This window comes from Sceloporus undulatus, chromosome 1 (assembly GCF_019175285.1).
Source record: "Sceloporus undulatus isolate JIND9_A2432 ecotype Alabama chromosome 1, SceUnd_v1.1, whole genome shotgun sequence".
Taxonomy (NCBI): Eukaryota; Metazoa; Chordata; class Lepidosauria; order Squamata; family Phrynosomatidae; genus Sceloporus; species Sceloporus undulatus.
In genome coordinates this window covers 3628825-3649392 of record NC_056522.1, presented here as the reverse complement: position 1 = coordinate 3649392, position 20568 = coordinate 3628825, and the positions used below count along the sequence as shown (strand labels likewise).

Genomic DNA, 20568 nt, shown 5'->3' with positions numbered 1-20568 from the left:
GTAATTTGGGGACAATTAAAAGCAAACAAACAGCTGCACAAGGATAACAGAAGCTATTGCCTGCAAGGAGGTAACACGTGTGCATCAGTGCTAAAATGCAGCGGAGCGCATCTGGTCCAGGACAGAGGGATCTCCCTCCTCTGGCCGCGCCTGGGCTCTCTGGCCTTTCAGATGGACATGGCTGGGCTGACTTCTTCTTCTTTAATGCTGAAGTTGGGCCTAGTTGCCTCACAGCACAGCAGCTTCTGAACTGTCTCTCCCTGCCTGGCTTTGCTTCAGCCGTTAGAAAGAAGGCAGGAGAGAACAGATCATGAATATAAGAAGAAGAGAAGAAATATTAAAGTCTTTAAGACAAAGTCAAGGAAGGCGGAGAAAAGGAAAAACACAGCCTACTCGGAGCGAGGCAAGAAAAAGACTGAGGGATGGTGGGGGTTGCTCCTCTGGTGGCACTGGCTCCTTGAAGTCTGTTTTTTCCTGCCTATTTCGGAGCAAGAGATGGAATCAACCCACGTTATAGGATGTTTTCACCTCCATCGCTGGAAAATGAATGGAATCTGTGCCAGAAGAGTCATGCCTGCCTTCTTTGGAGGGACATCTGCCCGCATTGCAGGATGCATTTGTGTCACTTGAAAAATAAGGTTTGTTACAGGGTCTTCAACAGGCATTGCAGCCCAGGCTGGAAAAACCATCAATGTTAACTGATTATTCTCCTTCTCACCCAAATAAATAAGAATATAATTCAAGAATTACCTTCTTCGCATTTGAGGGCAAGAAATATCTATTTTTAGGAGGGCAGTCCTCCGGGATTCCTTATGGGGCCAGTGCAACTCTGAATCCTGACAGTTATCTACTCCTGGACTGAATTAAGAGGCAAAGATTTTGATTATGTAAAACCAGTCACACTGAACAAACACCGAATGCTGTCATTTCTATATGAATCTACCTGAACCTTTAAGATCCTTAGGGGAGGACATTCTCTTAGGTCCCAAACACAGTGCAGAAATAATCCAGTTTGAGTCCCCTTCAACTGAACTGGCTCAATGCTAGGGAATTCTGGGAACTGTGGTGTTTGTGAGACTCTTCACCTTCTCTGTCAAAGAGCTCTGGTGCCACAATAAATTACAATTCCTAGGCTTCCCTAGCATTGAGCCAGGGAAGTTAAAAGCGGTCTCAAAGTGGATTATTTCTGGAGTGTGTTTTGGACCTCAGTCCCACTACTATCATTTGGTCCATGATGGACGTGAGGACAGGGGAGACAGCCTTTTCAGTGGTTGCTTCTAGGCTACTGAGTTCCCTTTCATGGGAGGATAGGCTGCCCCCTTCTTTCACTGGCAAGTGAAGACCTTTTTATTTATGCAGGCATTTGAGGATTACAATCATCCCTCCATATCCATGGATTCAACCATCCACAGCTTGAAAATGATTCAATTCTCCCCGCCCCTTGATTGTGCCATTTTATATAAGGGACATCATTTCACTATGCCACTGAAAATAATGGGACTTGAACATCCACAGATTTTGGTATCTACAGGGGTCCTGGAATCAAGCCCACCAAGGGCCCACTGTAGTTGGTTGTGAGTAGTCTTTTTATGTTTGGATCCCCGCCCCCATATTTATATCTTAACTGTTATGTTTTTAAATGATTTCACACTTTTAAATAATTATCTACTTGTGTTTAACTGTTTTTATGATTACAGTAGTTTGTTAGGTTTTTTTTTTCTTTATCTTGTGTGAACCTTGTTTTAAGCTGCCTTGGATCCCATGTTGGGAAGTAAGTGATATGCACACATAAAATAATTAAATAAATAGATTTTTTCAACCATCAGCATTTACAACAGCAGATGGATTCACTGCTTAAGTGCCCTTTAGCAAATTCCTGAGATCAAAAAATGCTGGATGAATTACCACCTCATCTTAATATTGCTAGGTACTTCCCAAACACAAACTTGTCACACACTGTCACACACACTTATAAATCACATCAGCCATGGTTATCCACGTCATACAAAGAATGAATATTCACTGTCTCAAGGAATTTTCAAAGGTGCAAGAAAAAGCCACGTATTCTACATGAAAAGTACTTCTATGCAAAACAATGTGGAATCTCACAGGATTATAACATATCCCCCTCAACTTCTGAAAGCGCTTTCTTTGTAGGATGTTAGTATGGTGCAAAGTACTTTCAAGTGCATCAAGGTAACCAATGCATCTGCGTTTTATTGTTGCAAGCAGCTGCAGTGAAAAACATCAACTCAGAAGGCAATACAAATAAATGCATTTTACAGGAAAACATAAATATTTACCTCCATTGCTAGTGCTGCTGTTTGCTGATCGTAATGGTTCAACAGGTTAGGCATAAATGTGCTATTGTATGGTAGATCCTGGCACATCCTCAAGATGATTGGCTCACAGGAAAACAAGCTGTGGCCACATGTGCAACCTACAAGAACAGCCAAAGGCCAAACCCAGTGGATCACCCAGTTTGCTGCCATCCTTCTCCAGTGGTCATGGGAGTCTCCAGGTTATTCTATGAACATTGCTGAATATTTGTGCATCACTGTCAGCATTTCAAGTTCTCACCCTAAGGTTCTTCAGAGATGGAGTGAATGTTTGCATGGTTAGAATTTAGCACAGCCCAACAGAATGCTTGCATTCCCAAAACTAAGGTGCTTCATCTTGGCCTTTTGTTTCATATCACCAAGTTGCATTAGGTCATGACAGCAGGTTGACTACCCACATTCCCAAACAGAGTCCATGTTGGCAGCTGGGATCTTCTTCAGTTAGGCAATCTAAAGAGAAGAACATTAAAAAATATACATTTTATTGCTATTGGTTCAAAGTAGCTTATGAATAATAAATAAAAGATACTACTGGACCCTCTCACCCTGTTCAGTCAAACCTCCCCTACCCAAATTCAGTACTTCACGGATACTTCTACTTAGGACATGTGTGTATGTGCCTTCGAGTCACCTGTCGATTTATGGTGACCCCATGTATATGTGCCTTCAAGTCACCTGTAGACATCTGGCAATCCAATAGATTTCAATGGGTTTCATTGTGTGCATGTGCCTTCAAGTCATCTGTTGACTTATGTCAGTCCCATGAAATTCATAGGGTTTTCTTAGGCAAGGAATACTCAAAAGTGGTTTTGTCAGTTCCTTTTCTCTGAAACAGAGCCTATAGCACCTGGGATTCATTGGTGGTCTCCCATCCAAGTACTAAACAGAGTTAACCCTGCTTAAAATTCAATTTCAGACTGGATCTGGTGCCTTCAGGTATTTAATCCCCAGGACATCATACACATGAGCAAGGTCTCCTACAGAAGTGGTTGGACATCCAGCTTAAGGCTGGGGAAGTCGGGTTGCACATGTGGACACACACTGCACATACAGATGTGCATGGTACATGAATATTGTGCATATACAGATGCACATGTACATTTGCACATCACCATTCAATGTAAGGGCTGAGTGGCACAATTCATAACTTTATTTTATTTAATATAACCCCAATGCAGATCTTAGCCACCATTTGCGATATGCAATTTTCCAACTCAGAAGTAAATCACATAAAGTCAATTTTCTGGGGTACTTCATAGATCTTGTCATTTGTAGTCCCTTTTTCCTTACTTTCACATTAGTCCAGTGGCAAACCAAATACCCATGTGAAATCAGCAAACAGGACAGCGACTGGCATTCAGAAGACTGCAGCTCCATGATTCTATGATCTAGGAGACCTAAGTCTACAAATGCTTATAAAGTACTACCTTTTTTTCTCTCAGTTAGTCTCAAGGTGCTACAAGATCCCTTTGCGTACTAATCCAGACGGACGTGGCTATGGGTGCATCTACACTGTAGAAATAATGCAGTTTGACAGGGGTCTTTAGCCTCCTTCTGCCAGAGTGCTGGTGTCTCACAAAACTACAAATCCCATGCTTTTGTAGGATGGAGCCATGGTGCTAAACTGCATTATTTCTACATCACAGATACACAATATGTCTTTGATCTAGGAAGTAACTTACAGCCAAAATAAACAGTACCCACTGATAAAGGTTATGACATGAAATTCCATCTATGGATCAAAACTGCTGTATTGTAGTTTCTGGATGAAGACCAGAGAAATGACATTTGCCAATTAGTTTCTGCCGAATACCAAAAGCCTGCCATTGGTTGTGATTCCTCTAAAGTGGAAAATCATAATTATTGTAGTGTTCATGCAATGCTTCTACCATTTCCCCCCAAACTCGAGTTTACACACATGAAGCATTCATCTTCCAAGAAGGAAAGCCATATACTAGTTTCAGCCTAGAAAAAAAATTTGGCACAGAGAGGAGGTAATTGGCACAGCTGTGCTGTCTGGTTGGCACAGCTGTGCAGTCTGCATGGCACCAAGCCCACTGATTAAAAAGGGCAGGGGAAAATTTTAAGCTAAGATTAAAGATTTAGCTGATTAGACCTAACGTTAAATCGATTAAAGCCTTCGTAGCCTCAACAGTAGTTTGGGCTGCTTATAACATCAGCCTTACTTGGAACCCAGATGACTGACGAAAACCTGGATATTACAAGTCAACATTGACTCTATTTTTTTACTACTGTAATTTGGTACTCACAAAGCACAAAATGGCTAACTTTTAAACTGACAGATAAGAAATGCCTTGTTGTTATTCATTATCCTTTATACCATAGCCAAGTTACAATTAAAATTGACAGGCACTTTATAAATTTAGGGCAGCATATTTCCCCCCACACTCTAGTGGAGAAAATAATAATGTGCTGCTAATTGGCATATTTTTAACAATCCGTAAGTGACAATTTCCACACCATTTCCAGGTGCTAAAATACAGCTGAGCTGACATCTCACATACGGTTTTTTTTTATTGTGAAGTGTTCCTTATTATTACGAAGCTGTTCCACAGTTCGTGTTAGAGAGTCAACCATGCTTAAACTGCGAGAAGGTTCTCTCATTAGTTGAACACTACGTTGGACCACTGATCCATCCAGTGCAATATTCACAGAATCACAAAGTTGCAAGAGACCTCAAGGACCATCCAATCCAATCCCATTCTGCCATGCAGAAACACAGAACCAAAGCATCCCCGACAGATGGCTATCTAGCCTTTGTTTAAAGACCTCCATCACTCTCCAAGGGAGTGTGTTCCACTGTCGAACAGCTCTTACTGTCAGGGCGTTCCTCCTAATGTTGAGGTGGAATCTCTTTTCCTGGAGCTTGCATCCATTTTCCCAGGTCCTAGTCTCTGGAGCAGCAGAAAACAAGTTTGCTCCATCCTGAATATGACACTCTTTCAAATATTAAAACATGGCTATCATATCACTTCTTAACCTTCTCTTCTCCAGGATAAACCAGCTCCTTAAGTCTATCCTCGCATGGCTTCATGGTTTCCATACCCTTCACCATTTTAGTCGCCCTCCTCCAGACACGCTCCAGTTTCTCAACCTGCTTTTTGAATTGTGGTGCCCAGAACTGGACACTGCATTCCAGGTGAGGTCTGACCAAAGCAGAATAGAGTAGCACAATTACTTCCCTCAGTCTAGACACTATACTTCTGTTGATGCAGCACAGAATCATTGAGTTGGAAGAGACTGCAAGTCCAATCACCTGCCATGCAAGAAGACCCAAAGCAAATGGCCATCCAGCCTCTGTTTAAAAACCTCTAAAGAAGGGGACTCCACCACTCTCTGAGGAAGTGTGTTCCACTGTTGAACAGCTCTTATTGTCAGGAAGTTCTTCCTAATGTTGAGGTGGAATTTCTTTTCCCATAGTTTGAATCCATTGCTCCAGGTCCTATTCTCTGGAGCAGCAGAAAACAAGCTTGCTCCAGCCTCAACATAACATCTCTTCAAATATTCTCTGCCTTGCATGAGAACAATTCTCTGGACAGTTAAGAAATCTCCTCTTCCTGAACAATCACCCACTGACTTTCTGTACCAAAGTTGTGAGAGATTGATTCGAAATTCTGTTCATGCCAACCACATGCCCTGTTATAGACCTGCTGTAGTTCATACACTGTGTATGTATGTACCACAGAGGCAGGGGGACCAGATGTTGTAACTGAAAAGGAGGACAAGGCATTGTCAAATGTTGGGAATTCCAGAAACATGTATGGCATTACCAAAGAAGCTAAAAACACTATGGCAAATGTAAATGTATGCTTCTTGGTCATGCTCAAAATGGAAGACATTTTGGAATTCCTCCTGGACAAAAGGCTGAAATGTAGGACGTGTCCTGGAAAAGGAAGATAGCTGGTCACCCTCCACAAAGGAGAAGCTTCTTCGCAAAGCAAGTAATGTGGCAGATGAAATATTGATGCAACATTTTAAAATCCAGTTCTTGAGCACATATATTGTAAATATTAAGATCGACCATTTTTGCATTTCCTTGACTGAAATATTTTGGAGGTTAGAAATTAAAAACCTTTTCAACTCCTGGTCTCTGATTTTAATTGAACAGAAAGCACCTCCCGTTTTCAGACGTCTTTGCAGGGGTGCAGCAAGGCAATTTTCCCTAGTGGGGCAGAGATAAATGTTAGAGTGAGGCTTTGGGGCATAGCTCCCTATAAAAGAGGTTTCTGTGGGAAAAGGTTTTCATAGGTAACAATAAAAAATAACATCCAGTTAATGCAATTTTAATTAGGAAGTATGTTGTGAAGCTTCAGGGGGAGAAAGCAAGCCAATTTAAAATACAATACACAGTATTCTACATGCAAAATAGTTGTGCAGCCTAAATAACAGGGACTGGGGATTAAATGCACATTGTGCAAGTCATCATGCTATAATGATCTGAGCTGTTAGTAAAGTCTAGTGCACCATGATTTTTGAGCAAACCTGTGGAAAAAGTGACCACATGACACTCTTTAAAATATGTTACTTTAAAAAAAACCCCAAGACATCTAAATGTGCTTTTTTTCCTGATGAATGCCTGAAGGATGTCAGATCATATGTCAAAAGTTGGGAATGAATATTTATACGCAGCAATAGATGCATTGCAGCATAGGAAATGTAAATGTTTGGAAAGGCTTCCTTATCTGTGTACAATGTTCTGGTAAGTTCATGAAGTCTTACAGTTGGGGTTTTGCAGGATTTTACCATATCACTTTTTGATGCCCAAACTATGGTCCAAAACACACTGCAGAAATAATAATAAATAATAATAAATAAAAATTTTATTTGTATACCACCCTTCCTATGATCAGGGTGGTGAACAGCATATAAACAATACAATTCATTAACAAAACATCAATACAATAAAACTGTTAAAACCAATGTTAAAAACCCCATCAGCCAGTTACCCCTACTGTCGGGGGGGGGGGGGGGGAGACTAGCTGGAGCTTGTGTCCCGTTTGAGACTGTGGTTCAGTGCTAGGGAGTCCTAGGAAATGTTGTTTATTGTGGGACCAGAGCTCTCTGAAACTCTTGTTCTCAGAATTCCCTAGCACTGAGTCAGGGCAGTTAAAGTGGTCTCCAACTTGATTATTTCTGCAGTGTGTTTTGGACCTAAATCTTCAAATGCCAGAAATCTGGAGACTAAGGGAAAACTTCATGGTGGGGAAAAATCTTCTTTGGGTAGGGGACAATGCCCACCATTTGGTCCCACCATCACTACATCCCTCCTTCTCTGCAACGATCAGGAAGCTCTTTTTTAAAAAAGAAAGTACAGAAACTTGAAATGTTCCGTGTAAGTAAAATGTAAATGTTATCGACGGCTCACAAACAGCATTGGTCTACTGTTGAATACCACTGCTATACACAATCCTGGTGCTGAAAGGGTCCCCCAGAGGCTACCAAGTTCAATCCTCTGCTGAATGCAGGATTCCCAGAAGGTAGCTGTCCAGCTTCGTTTTGATGACATCCAGAGGAGACTTCCAGCACTTCCCTAAGCAATTGTGTCCATTGCTGAACCACCCTTACCATCAAGAAGCTCCTTTCAATATTCAAACGAAGTGTACACCCCAGTAACTTAAAACCATTGGGCCAGGTCCTACACTCTGGGGCAGCAAAGACCAAATTTGTACCCTCCTCTACCTGCCTCACAGTTTTTACTACTACTACTACTACTACTACTACTACTTTTATATTTGTTGTTTTTATGTACAGCACTGTGCAAATCTACAGCACTATATAAATAATAATAATAATAATAATAATAATAATAATAGTATTTATTTATATCCTGCTTTTTCTCAAAATTAGGACTCAAAGCGGCTTCCAGTTCAAAAGCACAGTACAATTAAAACATACACAAGTGACTATTAAAATATAATTAAACCATTACAATATTAAAACTGGTCACTTACAAAAAAAAAAAAAAATAGAATACAATGAAAAAGATAAAAGCCCTAAAATTATGTGATAAATCTATGAACAACTTGTTTTAAACATTTTTTCATCATTCGAAAAGACTATGTTTCATAATCCTTTCTCCCAGTTTTTCCAGAAAAATAAAACTCTGTGATCCTCTGATTTTAAATTCAATCTAGATGCAGAAGAAATTGGAAGAGTTCAAGATTTCCCATACCTTAGATCAATCATTGATCAGAATGGAGATTGCAGTCAATTAAGGTGGAGAGCCAGATGATAAATCTATGAACAACTTGTTTTAAACATTTTTTCATCATTCGAAAAGACTATGTTTTGTAATCCTTTCTCCCGTTTTTTACCAGAAAAATAAAAAATGGAAGAAAAAACTCTGTGTCCCCCCCCCAACAATTTTTCCAATGGGGCAACTTTCCCATTAATAATCTCTTGCAATTTGCTGCATGAAGTTACACTCAGCATCTGGAGAATGAAAAGAATCTGAACAGAGAAGAAAAGAACAGCAGGAGTCCCTGGAGCCTTTTCTTCTCCAGACCTTAATGCAAGACAGAGAAATCTCCAAGCTTTGCACTTGCCACAGAAAATGGGAAGAGCAAAGAGGGCTTGGTGAGTAAGCAAAGGGGATGAGTGCTGACCCCGGCTAAACTGCTGAACTCCAGCCTACAACCGAACACCTGGAACGCTCACAACCGGTTCATTTCGAAAGCCCCCTGGAAGTGAGTAGTGCAGATTTCGGCAAGAGCAATCTCAGAGGTGCAGCTGGAGGGGGAGACTCAGCAACACAAAATGGGGGCATTGCCCCCCTTCATTTCTAATTTTTAGCACTGCAGTAACTTATAACTTCATCTAAGCATTTATAAACACAGTTTAGGCATCCAAAGAAAAAGGGAGAAAGCAAAGTGACTGTGTGGAGAATGCACATAAATGGAGAAAGGTAATGTATAGTATTGTATTACACTTGGGGAGAAAAAATGAAATCCACATATGTAGGATGGCAGAAATCTGGCTTGACAACAGTCCATGGGAAAGGGATCTAGGAGTCCTAGTAGACCACAGGTTGAACATGAATCAATGGTGTGACGCGGCAGCTAAAAAAGCCAATGTGATTCTAGGCTGTATAGTGTTCAGACCGAGGGAAGTAATAGTACAGCTCTATTCTGCTTTCGTCAGGCCTCACCTGGAATAATCCTGTGTCTAGTTCTGGGCACCACAATTAAAAAAGGATGTTTAGAAGCTGGAGCATGTGCAGAGGAAGGTGACCAAAATGGTGGACGGTCTGGAAAACACCAAGCCCTATGAGGAGTGGCCTAGGGAGCTGGGTATGTTTAGCCTGGAAAAGAGAAGGTTAAGATGTGCCATGATAACTCTGTTTAAATATTTGAAGGGATGCTATAGAGCAAACTTCTTTTCTGCTGCTCCCGAGAATAATGGATTCAAGCTATAGGAAAAGAGATTCCACCAAAACATCAGGAGGAACTTCCTGACAGTAAGAGCCGTTTGATAGTGGAAGACGCTGCTTCGGAGGGTGGTGGGGTCTCCTTTTTTGGAGGTTTTTAACAGAGACTGGATGGCCATCTGTTACAGGGAGTGCTTTGAGTGTGTCTTCCTTCATGGCAGAAGAGGGTTGGACTGGATGGTCATTGATGTCTCTTCCAACTATATGAAGCTATGATTTTAAATTCAATCTAGGTGAAGAGGAAATTGAAAGAATTAAAGATTTCCCATTCCTTAGATCAATCATTGATCAGAATAGAGATTGCAGTCAATTAAGGTGGAGAGCCAGTGTGGTGTAGTGGTTTTAGCACTAGACTATGACTCTGGAGACTGGAGTTCAACTCCTGACTTGGCCATGTATACTCACTGAGTGACTTTGGGCAATTCAGTCTCAGATGATGGCAGTGACAAGCCCCATCTGAACATAACGTGCCAAGAAAACCCCATATAGGTTTGCCTCAGGGTCACCATAAGTCAGAAATGATTTGAAGGCACACAACAACAATAACTTAAAACTTCATCTAAGCATATATAAACACAGTTTAGGCATCCAAAGTAAAGGGAAAGTGACTGTGAAGGATGTACATAATTCAATCTAGATGAAAAAGAAATTGAAACAGGTAAAGATTTCCCACACTGTGGATCAATCATTGATCAGAACCAAGGCTGCTGTCAAGAAATCAGAAGAAGACTAGGACTAGGAAGGGCAAATATAAAAGCATTAGAAAGGATCTAGAGTGGAAAGAAAATACACCTGAACGCTACAGTTAGGATCATCCAAGCCATTGTATTCCCCATCACTATCTATGGTTGTGAGAGCTGGACAGTGAAGAAAAGCAATAGAAAGAAAATCAGTTCATTTCAAATGTGGTGCTGAGAGAAGTCCACAGATACAATGGAGTGCTAACTAGACAAATAAATGGATCTTAGACCAAACCAAGCCCGAACTCTCCCTGCAAGAGAAGAGAGCTCTTTCCATGGAAATGCAGCTTTAAGAAATGAGAGAAAATCATTCTGCAACTTGCACACTGATAATGCGCGCGCGCGCACACACACACACACATATATATACAGTATCTAGGTTACTTTCTAGAAGGCTGGCAACCCTAGCAGGGTATTATATAGCCTAGACAATAAACTATTATTTCAAACTCCAAACTGTATAGCATGCCTTAGCAGAAAGGCACTGCATAAATACAGTAAATACAAATGAATCCTACAAGCAGATAACTTCCCACTGATCATGTGTAAAGGCTGGAAATATATCTGGTCCCTCCATGCTTTCAATCATTCTAAATGTGTGGTCTGAAGCTGCAATTGCTCATCATGACTCAAGATTTATGAAGCTTGAAGTTTTTTGAACTTTACTACTTTCTCTGTTCTTCTCCTTTTCTCTAGGCAGCCCATGATTTATGGTTCCAAGTCTCTTGTCTGACGTCTCCTATACGGCTACTCCACAGTGAAAGCGGTATAGACAGACCTCAGCTACAAAGCAGGGACAGCCAGGGTTAATATAAATAGAAAACCAAGAAAAGTACAGATAATGTCAAAATACTGTACTGCAGCAAATGTTCAGCTACTGCCTGTCTCTACCTGGGCATTATTAATAATCTGAGCAAATGAGCACATGCAAAGAGAAAAATCCTCAAAGAACAACAACAACAACAACAACATGACAAGAGGTAAAGAGCATGGTTGATAGTGGAATTAATCCAAAAAATACTTGAATTGAACCAGGACACACATGTATCTTAATTACAGTTTTAAAATGCTGGTGATTCATGGCTACTGAAAGACTGTTTGAGTTTCCTACAGTGATATCAGTCTCTTGATCTCTTCACTGTAAGTACAACAAAGAAAATACAAATATACAATCTTACACCCACAAAGTTGTGTAGTAGCAACATCCTATCCATGTTGCATAGGGTAAGTCAGATAATTTTTGATATTTCATTCATGAGGAGGACTTAGAACAGACACGCATTATGCACCTTAAACTGAATTCAGGATCATCACTCCCATATATGATTTCCAGGTACCTGTATATCTTACAAAAAGAAAATTTCTGGTTTGAAGCCAGATGACTCAAAGACTGATGATGGCAATAATGTGTAAGTCTTTGGAATTTATGGGAACAAATTTGGATGAACCTCCCAGAAAGATGGGTTCACTCCATCCACAAGCACCGCAGTATCTGAGTGGCTCAAAGGCAAAGTCCCATTTGTAGTAATTGCTCCAATTATAGTTTGGGTATGGAAGAAAGAAATAATCCACCTGAACCTATTCCAGGGATCATAACCAAGGGAGGGAGATCGTATCTCAGGACTTTTAAGCTACTCTCTTTTGTCCCGAAAGGTTCAGGCTTTCCACACAGCAATTCCTCAGCCCCGCTGCATACAGGGAGGAGTGAATGAGTAAATGCAGAGCTTGTTCCATTCTCCTAGTCCTTGTCTTAATCCTAAGGAAGGAGAAAGAAAGAGAGATGCATGGAAAGGGGGGGAATGCATTTGTTGCAGGCAATGTGAAAACTAGGTATCTTCCACCCCAAAACCACAGAACTAGGAAGGAAAAAATAATCGACATTAAATTATCTTTGCTGCAATGGTGTAAGGATTCCCCTGCCATCTCATTTCCAGTGTCTCATGTGCTATGATGGAAATTCACTCCCTATGCCGCCATCCATGCACTGCAATGGGGAGAGGTCTTCATCACCCTTGCTTACTCATGCAGACACACACAGACACACACAGACAGACACACAAACACACAACACACCCCTCCAAGAAGGAAACAAAAAGATTCTACCAGATTTCATTCAGCGCCTCCTACATCTGCGGACAGATGCATCAAGATCTCCATGAGCACCAGCCGCTCTCTTCGTTCTGCGCTGTATATTTAATATTTCAGTTTCTTTGTGAAGAAAACCTTTCTGCGCAGTCGGTCAGGAAAGCGCAGGTTGCTCAGAAGCAGTTTTGCTTCCAAGGCTCTCCAAAACAGTAGGTGAGAAGTGAGCTGCCTTTCTGCAGAATTAAGGAGTCTCACTTCTTAAAGAGAGAGACAGCGTGGGGTAGTGGTTTGAACACTGGACTATGACTCTGAAGACCAGGGTTCGAATCCAATAGAAACCCACTGGGTGGCCTTCAGCAAGTCACACTCTCTGGGCCTCAGAGGAAGGCAGAAGCAAACCCTCTTGGAACAAATCTTGCCAAGAAAACCTGGTGCCTTAGGAAGTCATGAGCTACTTGAAGGCACACAACAACAACAACTCATTAACATATTATCATTATCAACAACATTGATTCTAATCATTACTAAACTGTTATTGACCATTAGTCAACTTGTCATTAACTATTCAACAACAGTGGCTTTAATCATTACTAACTCGTTATTGATTCTTATCCAACTCGTTATTAACTGTTCAACAACATTGATTCTAACAGTTACTAACTCATTATTAAATATTATCCAGCTTGTTATTAACTTCAACAACTCCGGCTCTAATAGTTGCTAATTGGTTATTAAATATTAGCCAATTCATTATTAACAATTCAACAACGCTGCCTCTAATAGTAACTAACTTGTTATTAACTATTAACCAAATGATTTAAAGGCACAAAACCACAACAATTCTTAATCGTAAAGACTGCTTTATTGGTTCCATCGAATCCAGCATCGCATTTTCAACAACAATTTTGCCAGAATGGAAAATCCTCAAGCAAGATGCAAAAGAGAGAAAATATATATCAAGGCTCTACATCTAACCTCTTTTCCTATTTATTTAGGAAACAGTCTGAAGCACTACTCCAGCCTTCCCCATCCCACCCATTTATTATTTATTTGCTTAAAGCATGTATTTATCGCTTCTTGAACCATTAGAGCAAAGTATTCTACGTAAAAACATTTTAAAAACATTACATAAGTAACTAAAATCCAATTAAAACACCCGAGTCTTCCCTTTATAGCTCTAAACACAATTTTTAGAACAGCCAGAGCAGACACACACTTTAAGGTCCAAAGAATAACCGCTTTCCCTCCTACTCAGTGCAAGGGTTAATTTGGTCACTTTTTGCATCTTTGCTTTCTTTGTATGGAAAGGAATTCAAAAAAAGGCCACTATGGTTACAATTCAACCCCAATTCTATCCCCCACAAACCACATCTTAGTGATGAAAGCAAACCAATACCTATCCTTCTTTGTTTCGATGCACGTGGTGAGGACAGGCACTAGTCAGAGGCAAAAATGAAGCCGTTCTTAAAGGAAAGCTTAATGGAGAAGATGCAGAAAGCAGAGCAAGGCCAAACACATACATTACTAATAAAGCTTCTAGCCGTCCTGAGCCAGGCATGTTATCTATGCCTCTGATTTGTCAGTTTTTGGAAATGAAGTGCCCTCTCTTGCAAATACTTTGGATGTAAGGGAGAATTTGTTGGTCCATAGACTTCAGTCCTTAACACCGTGTGGTCTCAGACTAGAGGATAATACGTACATAAAACCACCACTCACTGAGAAAGTTTGGCAACAGAGTAATCTAAATGGCTATCTTGGCGTGCAATTTACTTTTGTTTTCAGCAACTGAAAACGGCAGAAGCTGATATGTTTTGCTTACTGTTAAAGAACCTGTTATTAATTATTCAACAAGATTGACTCTAATCGTTACTAACTCATTATTAAATATTAACCAGCTTATTATTAACTTCAACAACTCTGGCTCTACTCGTTACTAATTGGTTATTAAATATTAGCCAATTCATTATTAACTATTGAACAACACTGACTCTAATAGTTACTAACTTGTTACTAACTTTTGTTTATTAATCACTCTAATATTTATGTGTATCTGTATGAATCTCTCTCTCTCTCTCTCTGTATATATAGATGTATGTGTGTATGTATGTGTATATGTGTATACACAAACACATACACAAACAGTACTTCCAACAATTTAGTTTTGGATCTTAGAAAAATGCAGCTAATTACACACACATATATGTAATTAATTACATCTTTCTAAGATCCAGAACTAACTTGTTGGAAGTATTCTGCGTGTGCATGTGTGTGTATACACACATCATCATCATTATTATTATTATTATTATTATTATTATTATTATTATTATCCTTTATTTATAAAGCGCTGTAAATTATACACACATACAGTATATATACACATGCATACAGCATGTGTGTGTGTGTACACATACACATACAGAGAGATTCATACATATTCATATAGATATACATAAATATTAGAGCGATTAATTAACAGAATGTAATCAGCAAATCATTTCAGCTTCTGCCTTTTTCAGTTGCTGAAAACAAAAGTAAATTGCAGGCCAGTTAGTTTTGGATCTTAGACGGATACAGTTAGTCACACACACACACACACATATATATTACCCACATACACACATATATATTACGGTACACAAACATATATATGTAATTAACTGCATCCTTCTAAGATCCAGAACAGTGCAGTTTGTTTTTAAATCACCTATACATGCATATGTGTTTACACACACACACACACACACACAAACTTTTGCACTGAGTATTAATTTTGCTTAATTTTTGTTAAATGCCTCCAAGGTTGACGATTTGACCCTCCTCTCCAAAAAAACAAAACAAAACGGGAAATAGGTACAGCAGTTTAAAATAAAATTATTGGCATTATTAGCCACTAGGTTTTACTCAGTTTAAAACACCAGACAATACAACCGATACAAATTTCACCTGCTCTCAGCTATGGAAATATATAATACGCACACATCTAAATTCTAAATACTATTCTCAATCAATGCATCTAGGGAAGCGGATTATAATCCCCCAAACCCACATGTTTCAAGGCTGCCACAAGACTCTTCCCTCCCTTCTTTTCATACTGCGAATGACATGCATCCCCTCTTTTAATAAAGTCTCATCCTCTCCAGTTCAGAGAATCACAATATTGTTGTGTGTCTGTATGTGTGGGAAGCTTCCCAACCTCATATAACTTGCAGGTTGTGTAAATCACCCCCTTGTGCACATACACACACACACACACACACATATATTTCCATTCCTACAATGTTTATTTTACTACAATATTTATATCTTGCCATTTACCCAGAGATTCCCGGGAACGGCGTACAACAAAAATCAAACACTTGACAAATTCTGAGGCCTATACAAAACAGATTTAACAAGTTTTTTAAAAAGCGATTAAAGCTACTGCAGAGAGTTTCTAATGATACACACAGCAGCAACTATTCAAATCTTATTCAACTTCGCTTTGAATAAGACATTTTACCTCTTTTCTCTTCCACCCAGTTACTCAGAACTGGAGAAATCCCAAACAGAAGAAAGGATGCATTGCATCATTTTATCCCCACAATTTTAAGAGCTTTTATATCTTTTCCATTGTGTTTTTATTTATTTATTTATTTTAACTTGAGTTGTGGATCGTCTTAGTACTGTAAATAGTTGGATTGTACAGTATTTGTAATGTGCATTTTCTTTGGGGTATGTTTTTAAAGGCATCGTTCTTGAAAAATTGTTAGCCACTTTGAGTCCCAATTTGTTTGTTTTTTTGGGAGGGGAGAAAGCAGGACACAAACGAAGATGATGATATGATGATGATGATGATGGGGTTGCAACTGCATCCTCCCTCTCCCCTTTTGATTTTTGTAATTGTATTTTATTATTATTGTATTAATTTGAGGGGAGAATTGTTCTGACACTGTAAATAGTTTAATTGTATATTCAATATGCACTTTTTGGCATAGGTTTTTAATGGCACTGAGCTTTTAAATTGTGAACCATTTTCTAAGTCCCATTTTTTTGGGAGGAGGGGAAACAGGACACAAACAAATATGATGATGATGATGATGATGTTATTGCATCCTTGCCCTTCCCAACACTCCCATCTGGAGGGGCTGAGAGTCCTCTCCCCCTTTTAATTGTCCTAAATGAGAAGGGGGACAGGAAGTATTATTATTATTGTTGTTGTTGTTGTTGTTGTTGTTATTTTGAAAGCTTTCATGGCTGGCATCCACAGTTTTTTGTGGGGTTTTGGGGCTACGTAGCCATGTTCTAGAAGAGTTTCTTACTGACATTTCACCTGCATCTGTGGCTGGCATTTTCAGAGAAACTCATAAAGACTATTATTATTGTTATTATTATCTTCAATTTCTTTGTGTCACTTTTGAAACAATAATACATCTCCTTCCTGAGCCCCCAACAAATATAATGTTAATACTGTAATTGTCCTAAGTGAGAAGAGGGTCCCCTTCTTGCTTTCCCAAGAAGAATGTATCCCCCATGTACCCTCCAAAACGATGATGAAGATGAGGGCTGTGATTGCATCCTCCCCCCACTTCTCCTGTCAGGAGAGGAGGTCCTCCCCTCCCCCTTTTTAATTGCCCTAAATGAGAAGGGGGTCCCCTCTCCCCTTTCCAAAGATCCATTCCCTCCCTGTGCCCCCAATCAAATACAATGATGATAATAATGATGATGATGGGGGCTGTAATTGCATCCTCCCCTCCCCTTTACCAGGAAGACTGCTGAGAGTCCCCCCCCATTTTAATCCCCTCCCTGCCCCTCCAAACAAATAGTAGTAGTAATAATAATAATAATAATAATAAGGATAATGATGATAATGAGGAGGGCTATATTTGCATCCTCCCCCACTTTATTGTCCTAAATGAGAAGGGGGTCTTTGCAGAGGATTTATCCCCTCACTGCCCCCTGCAAATAAACTATGATAATAAGGATAATGGTAAAATGATGAGGGGGGGTGTAACTGCATCCTCCCCCTCCCTCCAACCAGGAGGGGAGGAGCTGAGAATCCTCTCCACCTTTTAATTGTCCTAAATGAGGAGGGGGTCCCCTTGTCCCCCTTTCCAAACAAGAATGTATCTCCTACCTGCCCCCACAAATAAATATAATAATGATAACGATGACAATGGGGGGGGGTTAATTGTATCTTCCCTTCACCCCTCTTACCAGGAAGGGAGGGGCTGAGGGCCCCCCCTTTATTGTCCTAAATGAGGAAAGGGTCCACTCCCTCCTCTCCGAAAAAAAGAAAAAGGATTTATCCCCCTCCCAAAATGAAGAGGATTTATCCCCTCCCTGCCTCCCAATAAAGGATGATGGTGGTGATGATGATGATGGGGGAGATATAACTACATCCTCTGCTCACCCCTCATGTCAAGAGTGGAAGGGCTGAGAGTCCTCCTCCTTTTATGGTCCTAAATGAAAAGGGGGTCCCCTCCTGCCTTGCCACACAAGGCTATATCCCTTCCCTGCCCCCCCCATAAATGATAATGATGATAATGATAATGATGATGATAATGGGGGGTCCAATTGCATCCTCCCCCACCCCTCAGGTTAAGAAGAGAGAGGCTGAGGGGCCCCCTCCTTTCAATTGTCCTAATGAGGAGGGGGTCCCCTTACCTCCAAAACAAAGAGATGTATCCCTTCCCTGCCCCCCAATAAATAATAATGATGATGATGATGATGATGATGACAGGGGTGTAACTGCATCCTCCCTTCCCCCCGCATGCCAAGAGGGGAGGGGCTGAGTGTCCTCCCCCTCCTTTTAACTGTCCTAAATGGGGAGATTTATCCCTCCCCTGCCCCCCAATAAATGATGATGATGATGAAAATAATAATAATAATAATAATGGGGGGGGTCCAATTGCTTCCTCCCCCCACCTCCCAGGTCAAGGGGAGGGGCTGAGGGTCCTCCTCCTCTTTATGGTCCTAAATGAGGAAGGGATCCACTCCCCCCCTTTTTTAAAAAGGGATTCATTTCCCTTCTAAATGAGGAGGGGTCTCCTAGCCAGCCTTAATCCACCCCACCCCTCACACCCCCAAATATTTGGGGGGAGGAATGAGAGAGACCCCTTTCTCTCCCCAATTATCTCCAAAATGGGGTCTTGTGGGGGAATGCAGAGCCAGCCAGCCCCCTGCCCTTGTCCCCACTTTACCTGAGAGAGGGAAGGCCCTTCAGAAGCAGCAGGAGCCCAGGTGCCTCGCAGCCGCCCAGGAAGGAGCGGCGGACCCGAAAGAGAGCAGCCTCTCTTTCCCCCCTGCGCAGCACACACTCTCCCTTCAGTAGCCACGCCCACTCAGGCTCGGCCAATCAGATCCCAGGCCTCCCCCGGTTGCTAGGTAGGATAAGAAAAAGGAAGGGAGGAGGGATTGGAAAGAGGAGAAGGAGGGAGGCACGGTTTCTGATTGGGTCGCCGTCGCCAGGCAACGGTTTCCAGGGCGACCGGAACCAACGCGCAGGTGGTCGTAGTAGTAGAGGAGGAGGAGGCGACTAGGCCGCAGGAAGGGAAAAGGCGAGGGATCCCGACGGAGGAACCGGGGCAAAGGTGGGACGCAGGCCCAGGGCCTTTGGTTCTCTTTTGTTGGCTGTGGCAGCTGAAAAGGCCAATGCGATTCTAGGCAGCATCAATAGGAGTATAGGGTCTGGGTGAGAAACGATAGAGGATGAGGACCCCTGGCCCAAGGAGACTAATTGTCACAGGGATCTAGGACAGCAGGGAACCGTCCACATCACTATCTGTGAGCCGCTCTGAGAGCCTTAGGGCTGAAGGGCGGGGTATAAATACGATGAATACTATGAATAATAATAATAATAAAAACAATGTGATGCAGCAGCTGAAAAGGCCAATGCGATTCTAGGCTGCATCAATAGATGTCAAGATGAAAGCTAAGATAGATAGATGTAGGCTGGGGGACACCTGGCTGAAGGAGAGTCATCTGTGAGAAGGATCTAGGAGTCCAAGTAGAACACAAGTTGAACATGAGTCAGTGGTGCGATGCGGCAGCTCAAAAGGCCAATGCGATTCTAAGCTGCATCAACGGATGTATAGTCTCTAGATGAAAAATGCTGTGGGATGGGGGATACCTGGCTTCCAGGCCCTTCACCATTTTGGTTGCCCTCCTTTGGACACATGGCTCCAGTTTCTCAATGTCCTTTTTGAATTGTGGCACCCAGAACTGGACACAATATTCTAGGTGGGGCCTGACCAGAGCAGAATACAGTGGCAGTATTACTTCCCTTGATCTAGACACTATACTTTTATTGATGCAGCCTAAAATCGCATTGGCCTTGTTAGCTGCTGCATCACACTGTTGACTCATGTTCAACTTGTGGTCTACTTGGACTCCTAGATCCCTTTCCTTCAGCCAGGTGTCCCCCATAATCCTATATCCATTTCATTTTTTCTGCCTAAGTTCAGTACCTTACATTTCTCCCTGTTGAAATTCATTTTCTTAGTTTTGGCCCAGCTTTCTAGATTAAATTGCATTTAAAACTGAAATCACTGAATTGATTTCCTTCTGTGAGCTGCCTTGGGTCCCACTCTTGCAGAAAGGCAGCATATAAAATACACAAATAGAGACAGGTATGGTTTAATAGGCGTCACTAAAACTAGGATGAGCTTAACTTCCCTGATTAACTCACTTGGCCCCCGTTAATATGGACCCCCCCCATATGGACTACCTGGGGACCCCCATCGTCTTACTGTTGTTTTTATCATTGGATATTATTTTATCACTGTTATTGTTAATTGGGGGTTTTAAGCTTTCTGTGGGAGGGAGGGATGATGGGTTTTATTTTGTATTTTTATTGTATTCTGTATAGTATTCTACTCTTATGTTAAAATGCCTCACTCCAACTGCAGAGGCAGTATAAAAATAAATTATTATTATTATTATTATTATTATTATTATTATTATTATTATTATTATT

The 20568-nt window shown here is 41.0% G+C and overlaps 3 protein-coding genes across 8 annotated transcripts in view; 2 read left to right on the top strand and 1 right to left on the bottom strand.

The window, feature by feature from the left end:
• The window catches only part of FZD3 (frizzled class receptor 3), a 69882-nt gene extending 50966 nt beyond the window's left edge, over nt 1-18916 (bottom strand). For 2 of the 6 annotated variants that reach the window (XM_042448709.1, XM_042448746.1), the window contains exons 1-2: nt 12630-12711; nt 2304-2789 (exon numbers count right to left, since the gene is read on the bottom strand). In XM_042448709.1, the coding sequence (XP_042304643.1) occupies nt 2304-2492 (189 nt within the window). In that variant the 5' untranslated portion in view covers nt 2493-2789; nt 12630-12711. Of the gene's footprint in view, nt 1-2303; nt 2790-6432; nt 6522-12629; nt 12712-14131; nt 14231-18793 lie in introns of those variants that run through there. The other 4 variants (XM_042448717.1, XM_042448736.1, XM_042448725.1 and 1 more) reach the window with 4 other exon arrangements.
• The window catches only part of LOC121919807 (protein FAM71C-like), a 1121343-nt gene that overhangs the window by 97795 nt on the left and 1002980 nt on the right, over nt 1-20568 (top strand). The gene's annotated exons all lie outside the window — the stretch shown is intronic.
• The window catches only part of FBXO16 (F-box protein 16), a 32534-nt gene continuing 31046 nt past the window's right edge, over nt 19081-20568 (top strand). The window contains exon 1 of the mRNA XM_042448892.1: nt 19081-19183. The gene's annotated coding sequence lies outside the window, so the exon portion shown is untranslated. The remainder of the gene's footprint in view (nt 19184-20568) is intronic.